Source organism: Oncorhynchus mykiss, chromosome 25 (assembly GCF_013265735.2).
Source record: "Oncorhynchus mykiss isolate Arlee chromosome 25, USDA_OmykA_1.1, whole genome shotgun sequence".
In the NCBI taxonomy this organism is placed as follows: Eukaryota; Metazoa; Chordata; class Actinopteri; order Salmoniformes; family Salmonidae; genus Oncorhynchus; species Oncorhynchus mykiss.
The window spans coordinates 41,867,063-41,885,036 of NC_048589.1; the positions used below are offsets into that span (position 1 = coordinate 41,867,063).

A 17,974-nucleotide genomic window follows, 5' to 3' on the forward strand; every position below is an offset into this window, starting at 1 on the left:
TCCATGACCGAGCAGCCGCACACAAGCCTAGGATCACCATGAGCAATGACAAGCATTGTCTGGAGGGGTTTAAAGCTCGCCGCAATTGGACGCTGGAGCAGTGAAAACTCTCTCTCTGGATTGATGAATCACGGTTCACCATCTGGCAGTCCGACGTATTAATCTGGGTTTGGTGGATACCAGGAGAACGCTACCTGCCCTAATGCATAGTGCCAACTGTAAAGTTTGGTGGAGGAGGAATAAATGTCTGGGGCTGTTTTTCATGGTTCAGGTCCCTTAGTTCCAGTGAAGGGAAATATTAACGCTACAGCATGCAATGACATTCTAGACCATTCTGTGCTTTAAACTGCAACATTTTCTCTCAGGTCCATGGCTAAATGTGTAGAATTGCATACATTTATTAAAAAATTCTAACTGATAGGGGGTCTCTAAAATGTTCCTTTAAATTCAGCTGCACTGACTGGCCAACCACGCCCATTGCCACGCCCCCCTTCCATGTTCCGTGTTTATTGTCTCTTTATATGGGTTGTCTAATAGCTTTGTTCTGTGAAGAATTGTTTTTTTTTTGGGGTCACTTTATCAATACAATCAATGAGAAGAACCAAAACACATTTTGAACAATCCCCACCTATAGCACAAATCTGCAACAGGCAGTGATTGTTTTGGTGGTTAGTAATGGTGAGTGAATTTGCATTGTAAATGATTATGTATCCATCCGCTCCTGTCCCGCGGCTAAATCTAGTTACCTAACCCTGACACGTAGCTTCCTAACTTTGTGGCGTTTTGTTGTTTAAATGGTTTTTCTCACTTCCCCTTGTTGTGAGACAAACCTGTTCCATTCACCTCACTGTGTGGAGGTGCCACCCCTGTTCTGTTCTCAAAGCATAACCCATCATGCTTACCTACCTACCTCTCCCTCCCTCCCTCCCTCCCTCCCTCCCCACCCTCTCTCTCCCTCCCCACCCACCCTCTCTCTCCCTCCCCACCCACCCTCTCTCTCCCTCCCCACCCCTGTTCTGTTCTCAAAGCATAACCCATCATGCTTACCTACCTACCTCTCCCTCCCTCCCTCCCTCCCTCCCTCCCTCCCTCCCTCCCTCCCTCCCTCCCTCCCTCCCTCCCTCCCTCTCCCTCCCCACCCACCCTCTCTCTCCCTCCCCACCCCTGTTCTGTTCTCAAAGCATAACCCATCATGCTTACCTACCTACCTCTCCCTCCCCCCCCCTCCCTCCCTCCCTCCCTCCCTCCCCACCCTCTCTCTCCCTCCCCACCCACCCTCTCTCTCCCTCCCCACCCACCCCTGTTCTGTTCTCAAAGCATAACCCATCATGCTTACCTACCTACCTCTCCCCCCCCCCCTCCCTCCCTCCCCACCCTCTCTCTCCCTCCCCACCCACCCTCTCTCTCCCTCCCCACCCACCCTCTCTCTCCCTCCCCACCCACCCTCTCTCTCCCTCCCCACCCCTGTTCTGTTCTCAAAGCATAACCCATCATGCTTACCTACCTACCTCTCCCTCCCCCCCTCCCTCCCTCCCTCCCTCCCCACCCTCTCTCTCCCTCCCCACCCACCCTCTCTCTCCCTCCCCACCCACCCTCTCTCTCCCTCCCCACCCCTGTTCTGTTCTCAATGCATAACCCATCATGCTTACCTACCTACCTCTCCCTCCCCCCCTCCCTCCCTCCCTCCCTCCCCACCCTCTCTCTCCCTCCCCACCCACCCTCTCTCTCTCCCTCCCCACCTCTGTTCTGTTCTCAAAGCATAACCCATCATGCTTACCTACCTACCTCTCCCTCCCCCCCCCCTCCCTCCCTCCCTCCCTCCCCACCCTCTCTCTCCCTCCCCACCCACCCTCTCTCTCCCTCCCCACCCACCCTCTCTCTCCCTCCCCACCCCTGTTCTGTTCTCAATGCATAACCCATCATGCTTACCTACCTACCTCTCCCTCCCCCCCCTCCCTCCCTCCCTCCCTCCCCACCCTCTCTCTCCCTCCCCACCCACCCTCTCTCTCCCTCCCCACCCACCCCTGTTCTTTTCTCAAAGCATAAACCATCATGTTTACCTACCTACCTCTTCCTCCCCCCCCCTCCCTCCCTCCCTCCCCACCCTCTCTCTCCCTCCCCACCCACCCTCTCTCTCCCTCCCCACCCACCCCTGTTCTGTTCTCAAAGCATAACCCATCATGCTTACCTACCTACCTCTCCCTCCCCCCCCTCCCTCCCTCCCTCCCTCCCCACCCTCTCTCTCCCTCCCCACCCACCCTCTCTCTCCCTCCCCACCCCTGTTCTGTTCTCAAAGCATAACCCATCATGCTTACCTACCTACCTCTCCCTCCCCCCCTCCCTCCCTCCCTCCCTCCCCACCCTCTCTCTCCCTACCCACCCACCCTCTCTCTCCCTCCCCACCCACCCTCTCTCTCCCTCCCCACCCCTGTTCTGTTCTCAAAGCATAACCCATCATGCTTACCTACCGTGCTCCGTTCATATCCATCCTCATACCCTCCCATGTGGGCTGTGATATAGCTGTTGACCCTGCCAGCCTCGGAGGAGTTGATGAATGTGTGCTCCTAATTGAGGTGCAGACAGACAGACAGTGGGGAAACGGACGGATGGACAGACATAGAGGCTGTGAATTTAACTGCTATTCGTGCTTGTAAGCCTTTTAAGACGGACACAAACAGGAAGTGTCGTTAATAGCCAGGATTTAACAAGCTCAGACAGGGCTCTTAAACGAGTTGTAACCTCCAGCACCATTTCACCATGGCGACCGACAGCTACATTGTAAATAACTTAAACCTAAACCAGCGAGCCCTGCAGGGGTTTTTTGTTTGTTTGACTTAGACTTGTTTCCCCGTGTACTAGAGTCTAGTTCAATATGTACTGAGAATTGTATGTGTCTTGAGAACTAGTAGTTGCTCTGCTTTGTGCGTTTTCCTGCTTTACTATTGATTTACGAAACAAACAAATTAGCTAATCAATGTGTTTCTTTCCACCACAGGCTACTGTTAGCTAATCAATGTGTGTTTCTTTCCACCACAGGCTACTGTTAGCTAAACAATGTGTGTTTCTTTCCACCACAGGCTACTGTTAGCTAATCAATGTGTGTTTCTTTCCACCACAGGCTCCTATTAGCTAATCAATGTGTGTTTCTTTCCACCACAGGCTACTGTTAGCTAATCAATGTGTGTTTCTTTCCACCACAGGCTACTGTTAGCTAATCAATGTGTGTTTCTTTCCACCACAGGCTACTATTAGCTAATCAATGTGTGTTTCTTTCCACCACAGGCTACTGTTAGCTAATCAATGTGTGTTTCTTTCCACCACAGGCTACTATTAGCTAATCAATGTGTGTTTCTTTCCACCACAGGCTACTGTTAGCTAATCAATGTGTGTTTCTTTCCACTACAGGCTCCTATTAGCTAATCAATGTGTTTCTTTCTGCCACAGGCTACTGTTAGCTAATCAATGTGTGTTTCTTTCCACTACAGGCTCCTATTAGCTAATCAATGTGTTTATTTCCACTACAGGCTACTGTTAGCTAATCAATGTGTGTTTCTTTCCACCACAGGCTACTATTAGCTAATCAATGTGTGTTTCTTTCCGCCACAGGCTCCTATTAGCTAATCAATGTGTGTTTCTTTCCACCACAGGCTCCTATTAGCTAATCAATGTGTGTTTCTTTCCACCACAGGCTACTATTAGCTAATCAATGTGTGTTTCTTTCCGCCACAGGCTCCTATTAGCTAATCAATGTGTGTTTCTTTCCACCACAGGCTCCTATTAGCTAATCAATGTGTGTTTCTTTCCACCACAGGCTCCTATTAGCTAATCAATGTGTTTCTTTCTGCCACAGGCTACTACTTTTGTGGTACATTTTTCAGATGAATCATTGACCCCCTGCCCTTTACCCCGGGATCATACAGAGTCCAGACTCATGTTCTCTCTGATTCTTGCCCTTTACCCCGGGATCATACAGTCCTGACTCATGTTCTCTCTGACGCCTGTCCGTTACCCTGGAATCACACAGTCCAGACTCATGTCTTCTCTGACGCCCTGTTAGTGAGCATTTCACCTTTGCCAAGATAATCCATCCACCTGACAGGTGTGGCATATCAAGAAGCTGATTAAACAGCATTATCATTACAAAGGTGTACCTTGTGCTGGGGGACAATAAAAAGGCCACTTTAAACCCTGCAGTTTTCTCACACAACACAATGCAACGGATGTCTCAAGTTTTGAGGGAGCGTGCAATTGGCATGCTGACTGCAGGAATGTCCACCACAACTGTTGCCAGAGAATTTAATGTGCATTTCTCTACCATAAGCCGCCTCCAGTACATCTAACCTACCTCACAACCGTGTTTAGTGTTGTGTGGACGAGCGGTTTCCTCATGTCAACGTTGTGAACAGAGTGCTCCGTGGTGGTGGTGGTGGTGGGGTTATGGTATGGGCAGACATAAGGTACGGACAACGAACAGAATTGGCAATTTCTCGATGGAAATGTATTTGAATGCACAGAAATACCGTGACGAGATCCTGAGGCCGACTGAGGGCATTTTTTTATTTTGTTAATTTTTTATTTATTTCTGTGACCAATAGATGCATGTCTGTATTCCCAGTCATGTGAAATCCATAAATTAATTAAGCTCTAATGTATTGATTTCCTCATAGGAACTGTAACTCAGTAAAAATCAATGACATTTTTTTTTTTATGTTGCGTTTCTATTTTTGTTCAGTGCAGTTGACCCCGATGGTAACATTACGTCCCTCAGTTCAACCCAGCCCTGAACACCCTGTAGCTGTCCTCTCTGATCCCTCTCCTCTCTTCTCTCTGATCTGTCCATTCTCTCTCTCTGCTCCCAGGGGACACATGGCCCATCTGGAGGACGCCTTTGAAGACGTGGAGCTGTAAGTGCTGCTTACACACACACACACACACACACACACACACACACACACACAGACACACACACACAGACACACAGACACACACACACACACACACACACACACACACACACACACAGACACACACACACACACACACACAGATGCACAAATATCCCCTGCCAGCTGCCTGACTGTTTTGGTCTCTTCCCACTCTAGGTCGACCCTCAAGCACGGAATCCCACCTCCTCTACCTCCAAAGGTAAAGCCCAATGTACCTCTACTTTGAGGTACAGCCTAATTCACCGCATATGCTTGGGTTTTCTGCATCAGTGTTTACGGCTGCAGTCATTTAGCTGTGGCGCTGCGCCACGGCAAAATCATTGCCGCCACGGCCAAAAAAATATGTAACAAAACATGTTTTTGCCGAATCGCACTTAGAAGATGCTTATTTTCCCTCTGCAAACAAAAGCGAGTAATGAATGGAACAATCTGACAAGCACCTAGTAGAATAGTTTATCTATTTACCTAGTCGGCTTGTTGTTCTGTGTGAGATAGATATTCCTCTCGAGGCGCATTGAAGTTACGAGTGCCGTTGAGAGTGAAACACAAATTGTGACAAGCAGTCAGTGCACAACAATTCTTGCAATCGTGGGGGAAAACAACAAAATGGCCTTTGTTAGAAAGAGGAGGATCCCGGCTTTCCTACTTGATTTATTTCTCAAATCCTGGGTAACCTGGACTAACACACCCACCCTACCTCAAAATCATTTTTGGGGGAGTGACTTAAAAAAAAAAAAAAAATGGGATCAGACCGATTATATTTTGGGGTTGTGCAGGAGTCGTGGCAACCAGGGAAAATGTTGTGACATGAAGTGGTTTCTGTGAGACAGGAAGTATTACCCCAGGTGCCAGGTTACCCAGGTTACTCCAGGTTACCTTAACAGGTACATTATATTCACTGTGTTTATGCAAGGTTTTTTTGTATATTCATCAATATGATGCAAACTAGTTTAAAGATCAAATTTGAGATCTGGCTAATGATTAGCCCAAAAGGGTAAATGGTCTATTGGGCTCCCGAGTGGCGCAGCGGTCTAAGTCACTGCATCTCAGTGGTAGAGGCGTCACCACAGACACTCTGGTTCGATTCCAGGCGGTGTCACAACCGGCCGTGATTGGGAGTCCCGTAGGGCGGCGCACAATTGGCCCCAGTGTCGTCCCGGGTTTGGCCGGTGTAGGCCGTCATTGTAAATAATAATTTGTCTTTAACTGACTTGCCTAGTTAGATAAAGGTTAAATAAATTTTAAAAAATGCTGACAGGCAACCCCATATTTCAGCCTGATTATTTATTAACTCTGTGCTGCATCAGTTGGGCTACAGATGATAATGCTTACTGCTAACAGCACACCGAATATATGTTTTTATTACTATTTATTTAAAAAAAAAAGTTAACTAGGCAAGTCAATAATAATATGATGGATGGTCAAATATGGTAAAATATTTTTAACAAATTTTATCAATATGTTATACAGCTAATTTCTGGAGGTGGAAAGTATCATTTAGATGGAATCAGCATCATTTTATTTTAATTATTTTTGGAGTAGAATGTCCTCTAAAGTCACTAGAACTGAGCTTCTCAGTCCCCCTACATAAATATGATCCAAGGGAGGGACCCTTGTCCCCTAAAACAAGGGAGGTTTGCCCCCAATGCTACACATTTTTCCAGAGGAAACACTTAAAAGAGACACCCTCGTCTACCTTATGCCCTTGGGGGAATCCCCATCGCCATCTTGGAGGGTGGTCCAAATGATTAGCCAATCAAGGGGAGTTTGTAACGTAAGCCCCTCAACCCTCGTTTTTTTTAGTCGAGTTTGTGAGTGTATAATTATGTTCACTCCGGGGCCTGAAACTCCCCATAATTCAATTCACCACAGTTGTACATCCGCTAAGAAAAGTCTGCCAAAACTTAAAAACAACATTAATGGAGAATTTAACACACAAGTGTAAGTAAGAACAAATGCAAAAAAATTATAAATTGTGCTACTAAATGCACAAACACTTGTCATAAAAAGTAAATATTTTGCTGTAGAAATAGCTGTAGAAGCTGTAGAAATAAAACATTTTCCTTCAGAAGTTCTAGCTAGGCAGGTTAACGTTAGTTAGCTAATTAATTTGCTAGCTATCATACAGTAGGCAGGCTAACATTAGTTAGCTAATTAATTTGCTAGCTATCATACAGTAGGCAGGCTAACATTAGTTAGCTAATTAATTTGCTAGCTATCATACAGTAGGCAGGCTAACGTTAGTTAGCTAATTAATTTGCTAGCTATCATACAGTAGGCAGGCTAACGTTAGTTAGCTAATTAATTTGCTAGCTATCATACAGTAGTCAGGCTAACGTTAGTTAGCTAATTAATTTGCTAGCTATCATACAGTAGGCAGGCTAACGTTAGTTAGCTAATTAATTTGCTAGCTATCATACAGTAGGCAGGCTAACATTAGTTAGCTAATTCATTTGCTAGCTATCATACAGTAGGCAGGCTAACATTAGTTAGCTAATTAATTTGCTAGCTATCATACAGTAGGCAGGCTAACGTTAGTTAGCTAATTAATTTGCTAGCTATCATACAGTAGGCAGGCTAACGTTAGTTAGCTAATTAATTTGCTAGCTATCATACAGTAGGCAGGCTAACGTTAGTTAGCTAATTAATTTGCTAGCTATCATACAGTAGGCAGGCTAACATTAGTTAGCTAATTAATTTGCTAGCAATCATACAGTAGGTGTATATATTAACTATATAATTATTAATCAGTAGACATGCAATTATAATTGACTGTAGCACATATAAAGAACCCACAAGCCACCAGTGGATGAGTGATTTCCGGGCAAGGGCGGTCCATTTAATCATTAAAAATTATTCCTTCCTCCCTCACCCCTCGCCCTCCCTCACCCCTCGCCCTGCCTCACCCCTCGCCCTGCCTCACCCCTCACCCCTCGCCCTGCCTCACCCCTCGCCCTGCCTCACCCCTCGCCCTCCCTCACCCCTCGCCCTGCCTCACCCCTCGCCCTCCCTCACCCCTCGCCCTGCCTCACCCCTCGCCCTGCCTCACCCCTCGCCCTGCCTCACCCCTCGCCCTGCCTCACCCCTCGCCCTGCCTCACCCCCTCGCCCTCCCTCACCCCCTCGCCCTCCCTCACCCCCTCGCCCTCCCTCACCCCTCGCCCTCCCTCACCCCTCGCCCTGCAAGTGTATACTCGTCAGACGTCATGACACGTCATCTGAAGTGGCCACTTCATTTGAGGACTGAGGGGATAGGGTGTGTCTTTTTAAGTGTTTGAACTGCAGCCACTGTTCTGTAGATACCTGAAAAACAGGCGTGTACATAACCTCTTCATCTCTGCCTCTCCTCTCTTCCTCTGCCTCTCCTCCTCCTCTCCTTCCCTCTTCTTCTCCTCTGTTCTTTTCATCTCTGCCTCTCCTCTCTTCCTCTGCCTCTCCTCCTCCTCCTCTCCTTCCTTCTTCCTCTCCTCTGCTCTGTTCTCTTCATCTCTGCCTCTCCTCCTCCTCTCCTCTGTTCTCTTCTCCCTCTCCTTCTCTCCTTCCCTCTTCCTCTCCTCTCTTCCTCTGCCTCGCCTCCTCTCCTTCCCTCTTCCTCTCCTCTGTTCTCTCCTTCCCTCTCCCTCTCCTCCTCTCACTCTTAGCCTCATCTGAGCAGTTTGTCAGATGAGCCAGATGTGAGTGATGAGAGGTGTCTGACAGTGAGGAGATTTCCAGGCTCAGAGGACAGCCCAGGTCCAGACCTGTTCCCCCGGAGGCTGAGCACCCCAGAGCAGGGCAACAAGGCATGTGTTCATGTATATCTTTTTCTATTACAATGTTTGAATATTCATGATATTTCTGTGTGTTTTTTAAATGACATTATGAAGCTTAAAATGCTAAAGCAATTCCCCAAGTTTGAGGTAATAATAAATAATAATAAAGGGATTTTAATTGTAAGGCGGAGCATTCTGGTCCGGACTACCTGTCAGCCAGCGGCAGTAGCCCCAATCTGCTATCTACGTCCACAGCCTCAGACCCTGGTAAGGACACACAGACGGTCGCACGCCCTCGTGCACACACACACACACACACACACACAGACGGACATGTGCGCGCACTCCTCACCATGTCCTCTTACAGTATGTCTTGGTCACTTGTTGAATGGATTGAGGATACGACTACTCAAAAATAGAAACAATCTCTTCTCTTCCAAGCTATCAGTTATTCAAACAATGTATTTGTCAGTAATTCAAACGTGTTCAAAGGAAAGAAGGTGTATCTAACTGTGGTTCAATACCCTCGGGTAGAATCCCGTACGCTAGAGATATGACCCTCGGATAGAATCCCGTACGCTAGAGATATGACCCTCCGATAGAATCCCGTACGCTAGAGATATGACCCTCGGATAGAATCCCGTACGCTAGAGATATGACCCTCGGATAGAATCCCGTACGCTAGAGATATGACCCTCGGATAGAATCCCGTACGCTAGAGATATGACCCTCGGATAGAATCCCGTACGCTAGAGATATGACCCTCGGATAGAATCCCGTACGCTAGAGATATGACCCTCGGATAGAATCCAATACGCTAAGAGATATGACCCTCGGATAGAATCCCGTACGCTAGAGATATGACCCTCGGATAGAATCCCGTACGCTAGAGATATGACCCTCGGATAGAATCCCGTACGCTAGAGATATGACCCTCGGATAGAATCCCGTACGCTAGAGATATGACCCTCGGATAGAATCCCGTACGCTAGAGATATGACCCTCGGATAGAATCCCGTACGCTAGAGATATGACCCTCGGATAGAATCCCGTACGCTAGAGATATGACCCTCGGATAGAATCCCGTACGCTAGAGGTATGACCCTCCGATAGAATCCCGTACGCTAGAGGTATGACCCTCCGATAGAATCCCGTACGCTAGATATGACCCTCGGATAGAATCCCGTACGCTAGAGATATGACCCTCGGATAGAATCCCGTACGCTAGAGATATGACCCTCGGATAGAATCCCGTACGCTAGAGATATGACCCTCGGATAGAATCCCGTACGCTAGAGATATGACCCTCGGATAGAATCCCGTACGCTAGAGATATGACCCTCGGATAGAATCCCGTACGCTAGAGATATGACCCTCGGATAGAATCCCGTACGCTAGAGATATGACCCTCGGATAGAATCCCGTACGCTAGAGATATGACCCTCGGATAGAATCCCGTACGCTAGAGATATGACCCTCGGATAGAATCCCGTACGCTAGAGATATGACCCTCGGATAGAATCCCGTACGCTAGAGATATGACCCTCGGATAGAATCCCGTACGCTAGAGATATGACCCTCGGATAGAATCCCGTACGCTAGAGATTTGACCCTTGGATAGAATCCCGTACGCTAGAGATATGACCCTCGGATTAAATCCCGTACGCTAGAGATATGACCCTCGGATAAAATCCCGTACGCTAGAGATATGACCCTCGGATAGAATCCCGTACGCTAGAGATATGACCCTCGGATAGAATCCCGTACGCTAGAGATATGACCCTCGGATAGAATCCCGTACGCTAGAGATATGACCCTCGGATAGAATCCCGTACGCTAGAGATATGACCCTCGGATAGAATCCCGTACGCTAGAGATATGACCCTCGGATAGAATCCCGTACGCTAGAGATATGACCCTCGGATAGAATCCCGTACGCTAGAGATATGACCCTCGGATAGAATCCCGTACGCTAGAGATATGACCCTCGGATAGAATCCCGTACGCTAGAGATTTGACCCTTGGATAGAATCCCGTACGCTAGAGATATGACCCTCGGATTAAATCCCGTACGCTAGAGATATGACCCTCGGATAAAATCCCGTACGCTAGAGATATGACCCTCGGATAGAATCCCGTACGCTAGAGATATGACCCTCGGATAGAATCTCGTACGCTTGAGATATGACCCTCGGATAGAATCCCGTACGCTAGAGATATGACCCTTGGATAGAATCTCGTACGCTAGAGATATGACCCTTGGATAGAATCCTGTACGCTAGAGATATGACCCTCGTATAGAATCCCGTACGCTAGAGGTATGACCCTCGGATAGAATCCCGTACGCTAGAGGTATGACCCTCGGATAGAATCCCGTACGCTAGAGATATGACCCTCAGAGTTTTATGCTATAATATAGTCCTAGTCGGTATTTGATAGATATAAGGTCCCAGCTCTGCCGTCTGTGAGGAAAGCAACCTGTGGTTACCTAGGTTACCCCATTGGCTCACAGCAAAAACTTGACCTTTTTCAAACACCATTTTCTTGTCGTCCTCGTTGTTTTTAGTCAATTACAAAACTACATTTAAGAAAAGTTTCGACATGTCTGAAGATTACTTTTCAACATTACTTTCTCCCGAGCGTTCTCACTACTTTGAAAAAATGTCATGATTGTTTACCCCAATTTGTGGGCGTGGTGTAAAGTCCTTAAGTATAAATACTTTAAAGTAGTACTTGAGTTGTTTTTTTGGGTGTATCTGTACTTTACTATTTATATTTTGGCACCTTTTACTTCTCTACATTCCTAACAAAAACAATGTACTTTTTACTCCATACATTTTTCCCTGACACCCAAAAAGTACTTGTTACATTTGGAATACTTAACAGGGCAGTAATATGGTCCAATTCACACATTTATCAAGAGAACATCGTTGATCCTCTCTACTGCCTCTGATCTGGAGGACTCACTAAACAGAGAACATCCCTGGTCCTCCCTACTGCCTCTGATCTGGAGGACTCACTAAACAGAGAACATCCCTGGTCCATCCCTACTGTCTCTGATCTGGGGGACTCACTAAACAGAGAACATCCCTGGTCATCCCTACTGCCTCTGATCTGGAGGACTCACTAAACAGAGAACATCCCTGGTCATCCCTACTGCCTCTGATCTGGAGGACTCACTAAACAGAGAACATCCCTGGCCATCCCTACTGTCTCTGATCTGGAGGACCCACTAAACAGAGAACATCCCTGGTCTTCCCTACTGCCTCTGATCTGGAGGACTCACTAAACAGAGAACATCCCTGGTCCTCCCTACTGCCTCTGATCTGGAGGACTCACTAAACAGAGAACAGCCCTGGTCATCTCTACTGCCTCTGATCTGGAGGACTCACTAAACAGAGAACATCCCTGGTCCATCCCTACTGCCTCTGATCTGGAGGACTCACTAAACAGAGAACATCCCTGGTCATCTCTACTGCCTCTGATCTGGTGGACTCACTAAACAGAGAACATCCCTGGTCATCCCTACTGCCTCTGATCTGGAGGACTCACTAAACAGATAACAGCCCTGGTCATCTCTACTGCCTCTGATCTGGAGGACTCACGAAACAGAGAACATCCCTGGTCATCCCTACTGCCTCTGATCTGGAGGACTCACTAAACAGAGAACATCCCTGGTCATCTCTACTGCCTGTGATCTGGAGGACTCACTAAACAGAGAACATCCCTGGTCATCCCTACTGCCTCTGATCTGGAGGACTCACTAAACAGAGAACATCCCTGGTCATCCCTACTGCCTCTGATCTGGAGGACTCACTAAACAGAGAACAGCCCTGGTCATCACTACTGCCTCTGATCGGGAGGACTCACTAAACAGAGAACAATCCTGGTCATCCCTACTGCCTCTGATCTGGAGGACTCACTAAACAGAGAACATCCCTGGTCCTCCCTACTGCCTCTGATCTGGAGGACTCACTAAACAGAGAACATCCCTGGTCATCCCTACTGCCTCTGATCTGGAGGACTCACTAAACAGAGAACATCCCTGGTCCTCCCTACTGCCTCTGATCTGGAGGACTCACTAAACAGAGAACATCCCTGGTCATCCCTACTGCCTCTGATCTGGGGGACTCACTAAACAGAGAACATCCCTGGTCCTCCCTACTGCCTCTGATCTGGAGGACTCACTAAACAGAGAACATCCCTGGTCCTCCCTACTGCCTCTGATCTGGAGGACTCACTAAACAGAGAACAGCCCTGGTCATCACTACTGCCTCTGATCGGGAGGACTCACTAAACAGAGAACAATCCTGGTCATCCCTACTGCCTCTGATCTGGAGGACTCACTAAACAGAGAACATCCCTGGTCCTCCCTACTGCCTCTGATCTGGAGGACTCACTAAACAGAGAACATCCCTGGTCATCCCTACTGCCTCTGATCTGGAGGACTCACTAAACAGAGAACATCCCTGGTCCTCCCTACTGCCTCTGATCTGGAGGACTCACTAAACAGAGAACATCCCTGGTCATCCCTACTGCCTCTGATCTGGGGGACTCACTAAACAGAGAACATCCCTGGTCCTCCCTACTGCCTCTGATCTGGAGGACTCACTAAACAGAGAACATCCCTGGTCCTCCCTACTGCCTCTGATCTGGAGGACTCACTAAACAGAGAACAGCCCTGGTCCATCCCTACTGCCTCTGATCTGGAGGACTCACTAAACAGAGAACATCCCTGGTCCTCCCTACTGCCTCTGATCTGGAGGACTCACTAAACAGAGAACATCCCTGGTCCTCCCTACTGCCTCTGATCTGGGGGACTCACTAAACAGAGAACATCACTGGTCATCCCTACTGCCTCTGATCTGGAGGACTCACTAAACAGAGAACATCCCTGGTCATCCCTACTAGCCTCTGATCTGGGGGACTCACTACACAGAGAACATCCCTGGTCATCCCTACTGCCTCTGATCTGGAGGACTCACTAAACAGAGAACATCCCTGGTCATCCCTACTGCCTCTGATCTGGAGGACTCACTAAACAGAGAACATCCCTGGTCCATCCCTACTGTCTCTGATCTGGGGGACTCACTAAACAGAGAACATCCCTGGTCCATCCCTACTGTCTCTGATCTGGAGGACTCACTAAACAGAGAACATCCCTGGTCCATCCCTACTGTCTCTGATCTGGAGGACCCACTAAACAGAGAACATCCCTGGTCCATCCCTACTGCCTCTGATCTGGAGGACTCACTAAACAGAGAACATCCCTGGTCATCCCTACTGTCTCTGATCTGGAGGACTCACTAAACAGAGAACATCCCTGGTCCTCTCTACTGCCTCTGATCTGGAGGACTCACTAAACAGATAACAGCCCTGGTCATCTCTACTGCCTCTGATCTGGAGGACTCACGAAACAGAGAACATCCCTGGTCATCCCTACTGCCTCTGATCTGGAGGACTCACTAAACAGAGAACATCCCTGGTCATCTCTACTGCCTGTGATCTGGAGGACTCACTAAACAGAGAACATCCCTGGTCATCCCTACTGCCTCTGATCTGGAGGACTCACTAAACAGAGAACATCCCTGGTCATCCCTACTGCCTCTGATCTGGAGGACTCACTAAACAGAGAACAGCCCTGGTCATCCCTACTGCCTCTGATCTGGAGGACTCACTAAACAGAGAACAATCCTGGTCATCCCTACTGCCTCTGATCTGGAGGACTCACTAAACAGAGAACATCCCTGGTCATCCCTACTGCCTCTGATCTGGAGGACTCACTAAACAGAGAACATCCCTGGTCATCCCTACTGCCTCTGATCTGGGGGACTCACTAAACAGAGAACATCCCTGGTCCTCCCTACTGCCTCTGATCTGGAGGACTCACTAAACAGAGAACATCCCTGGTCCTCCCTACTGCCTCTGATCTGGAGGACTCACTAAACAGAGAACATCCCTGGTCCATCCCTACTGCCTCTGATCTGGAGGACTCACTAAACAGAGAACATCCCTGGTCCATCCCTACTGCCTCTGATCTGGAGGACTCACTAAACAGAGAACATCCCTGGTCCATCCCTACTGTCTCTGATCTGGAGGACCCACTAAACAGAGAACATCCCTGGTCCATCCCTACTGCCTCTGATCTGGAGGACTCACTAAACAGAGAACATCCCTGGTCCTCCCTACTGCCTCTGATCTGGAGGACTCACTAAACAGAGAACATACCTGGTCATCACTACTGCCTCTGATCTGGAGGACTCACTAAACAGAGAACATCCCTGGTCCTCTCTACTGCCTCTGATCTGGAGGACTCACTAAACAGAGAACATCCCTGGTCATCCCTACTGCCTCTGATCTGGGGGACTCACTAAACAGAGAACATCCCTGGTCCATCCCTACTGCCTCTGATCTGGAGGACTCACTAAACAGAGAACATCCCTGGTCATCTCTACTGTCTCTGATCTGGAGGACTCACTAAACAGAGAACATCCCTGGTCATCCCTACTGTCTCTGATCTGGGGGACTCACTAAACAGAAAACATCCCTGGTCATCCCTACTGTCTCTTATCTGGGGGAACTCACTGGCGTGTTAGAGTGTGACCCTGACTATCCATAAATACATTTTAAAAATGGTGACTCATAATTTGCTTAATATCAGGAATTTGACATGATTTATACTTTTTACTTTTGACCCTGAAGTATTTTTTTAAAACCAAATACTTTTTTGACTTTTACTCAAGTAGTATTTTTTTAAATGGGTGTCTTTCACTTTGACAGGAAATGACTCAAAAATATTTGTAGTTTTACTCAAGTGTGACAATCGGGTTACTTTTCCCACCGCTGGCGCGGTCGAGGGGAGTTCCTTGAAAAAACGACCCGGGACTTTCACCCTCAAGAGTTCTCTGCTAGATTATAAACCGGGTGGTTCAAGCCACGAATGCCGATTGTCTGACAGCTGCGCTATTTCCGACCCGTATACCAATGGGTATGACAAATCATTTATTTTTACTGCTCTAATTACATTGGGTAACTAGTTTCTAATAGCAATAAGGCACTTTGTCGTTTGTGGTATATGGCCAATATATCACGGCTATCAGGGCTGTATACCTAAGAACAGCTCTTGCCCGTGGTATATTGGCCATATACCATACCGCCTCGGGCCTAACTGCTTAAATTTAACCCTCTATGCTAGAATATAACTCTAACTTCTCCCCCCCCGCTTGCGTTGATGATGATGATGATGATGATGATGATGATGATGATGATGATAATGATGATGATGATGTGTGTTTGTTTTACCTTCTTGTGACTCTGGATAAAAGCATAAAGGACTCCAATGTAAATGTGACTTTGTTTGTCTTTCATCAGATCCCGATGACGGCGTGAACGGAGACAATCCCAGTCCTCGTCCCAGCCGACCACAGAGGACGGAGAAGAAAGACTACCTCGTGAGTACATACTTCCTGTTGAACGTCTTTTCAGCAAGTATTCAAACGCCTTGACTGTTTCCACGTTTTGTTACGTTACAGCCTTATTCTAGAAATGGATCAGATTTTTTTTTTTTTTATATCCTCATAAATCTACACACATCCCATAAGGACACAGCAAAAAAAAAAACATGTTTATAGAATTTGGTTGTAAATGTATTAAAAATTAAAAACAGAAATAACATACTTTACAGTAGGAATCTGATTTATTTTCTGCTGAAGCGTTCTCATTTCGACACCAAATCTACCGCTGGTGTGCGCTTGGTGAAAGAGCTCTATTTTTATGTCATCCGACCAAAACAAACCAGTTTTCAATCCAAGCGTCAATGCCGTTTTTAGTCATCTCCGGGCGTCTTACATTTTGTCGTATGACACAGAAAATAAAGCTCTTTGGCAAACCAGTGGTGGATTTGGCGTCGAAATGAAAACGCTTAAGCAGATGGAGGGGGGGTGGGGGGAGAAACATACATACTGTGAAATATGATGGTGGATCTTGTTAAAAACGTTGACTAAGAAGACTATGATAACATAATGACGCTCAGTCTTCATCCCAAAATGGTAACCTATTCACTATAAATGGGATAACTGTACAGGAACGGTGTGTAATTGGAGACGCAGACGATGAAAGTTGTGCTTGAAGTAAACACTCAAAAATGCGGACCAGCACTAGGCTTACAGTCCCTGGTTCGAATCCAGGCTGTATCACAATCCGGCCGTGATTGGGAGTCCCCACAGGGCGGCGCACAATTGGCCCAGCGGCGTCCGGTTCTGTACGGGGTAGGCCGTCATTGTAAATAAAAATGTGTTCTTACCTGACTTGCCTGGTTAAACATAGGTTCAATGTGTTTGTATTTTTTTGTAAGTTTGTCCTCCACTCCTCCTCCAGTCTGATGTGTGGCTCTTTGTTTCTCCTCAGAAACCTGCCATCAACGGCCTGCCGCCAACTCCTAAAGTCCTGGTGAGTGACCCGTCTCCATGAGTCTGAGGCCCCTATTCCCTATATAGTGACCCGTCTCCATGAGTCTGAGGCCCCTATTCCCTATAGAGTGACCCGTCTCCATGAGTCTGAGGCCCCTATTCCCTATATAGTGACCCGTCTCCATGAGTCTGAGGCCCCAATTCCCTATAGAGTGACCCGTCTCCATGAGTCTGAGGCCATTATTCCCTTCATACTTTAGACCCTATTCCCTATATAGTGAGCTGTCATAACTGTCTGTGAGTGGTCATAACTGTCTGTGAGTGGTCATAACTGTCTGTGAGTGGTCATAACTGTCTGTGAGCGGTCATAACTGTCTGTGAGCGGTCATAACTGTCTGTGAGCGGTCATAACTGTCTGTGAGCGGTCATGACTGTCTGTGAGTGGTCATAACTGTCTGTGAGTGGTCATAACTGTCTGTGAGCTGTCATGACTGTCTGTGAGCTGTCATGACTGTCTGTGAGCGGTCATAACTGTCTGTGAGCGGTCATAACTGTCTGTGAGCGGTCATGACTGTCTGTGAGCTGTCATGACTGTCTGTGAGCTGTCATGACTGTCTGTGAGTGGTCATGACTGTCTGTGAGTGGTCATGACTGTCTGTGAGCGGTCATAACTGTCTGTGAGCGGTCATAACTGTCTGTGAGCGGTCATAACTGTCTGGGGTCACGGTCTGTGAGTGGTCATAACTGTCTGTGAGCGGTCATAACTGTCTGGGGTCACGGTCTGTGAGTGGTCATAACTGTCTGTGAGCGGTCATAACTGTCTGTGGTCACGGTCTGGGGTCACTGTCTGGGGTCACGGTCTGTGAGTG

At 47.6% G+C, this 17,974-nt stretch overlaps 1 protein-coding gene across 7 annotated transcripts in view; it reads left to right on the top strand.

The window, feature by feature from the left end:
* Positions 1-17,974, top strand: part of LOC110504274 (mitogen-activated protein kinase kinase kinase kinase 5) — a 156,509-nt gene that overhangs the window by 85,792 nt on the left and 52,743 nt on the right. For all 7 annotated transcript variants that reach the window (XM_036962933.1, XM_036962932.1, XM_036962934.1 and 4 more), the window contains 6 exons: positions 4,860-4,904; positions 5,103-5,145; positions 8,587-8,727; positions 8,883-8,964; positions 16,069-16,148; positions 17,104-17,145. In XM_036962933.1, coding sequence (XP_036818828.1) covers positions 4,860-4,904; positions 5,103-5,145; positions 8,587-8,727; positions 8,883-8,964; positions 16,069-16,148; positions 17,104-17,145 — 433 coding nt within the window. The remainder of the gene's footprint in view (positions 1-4,859; positions 4,905-5,102; positions 5,146-8,586; positions 8,728-8,882; positions 8,965-16,068; positions 16,149-17,103; positions 17,146-17,974) is intronic.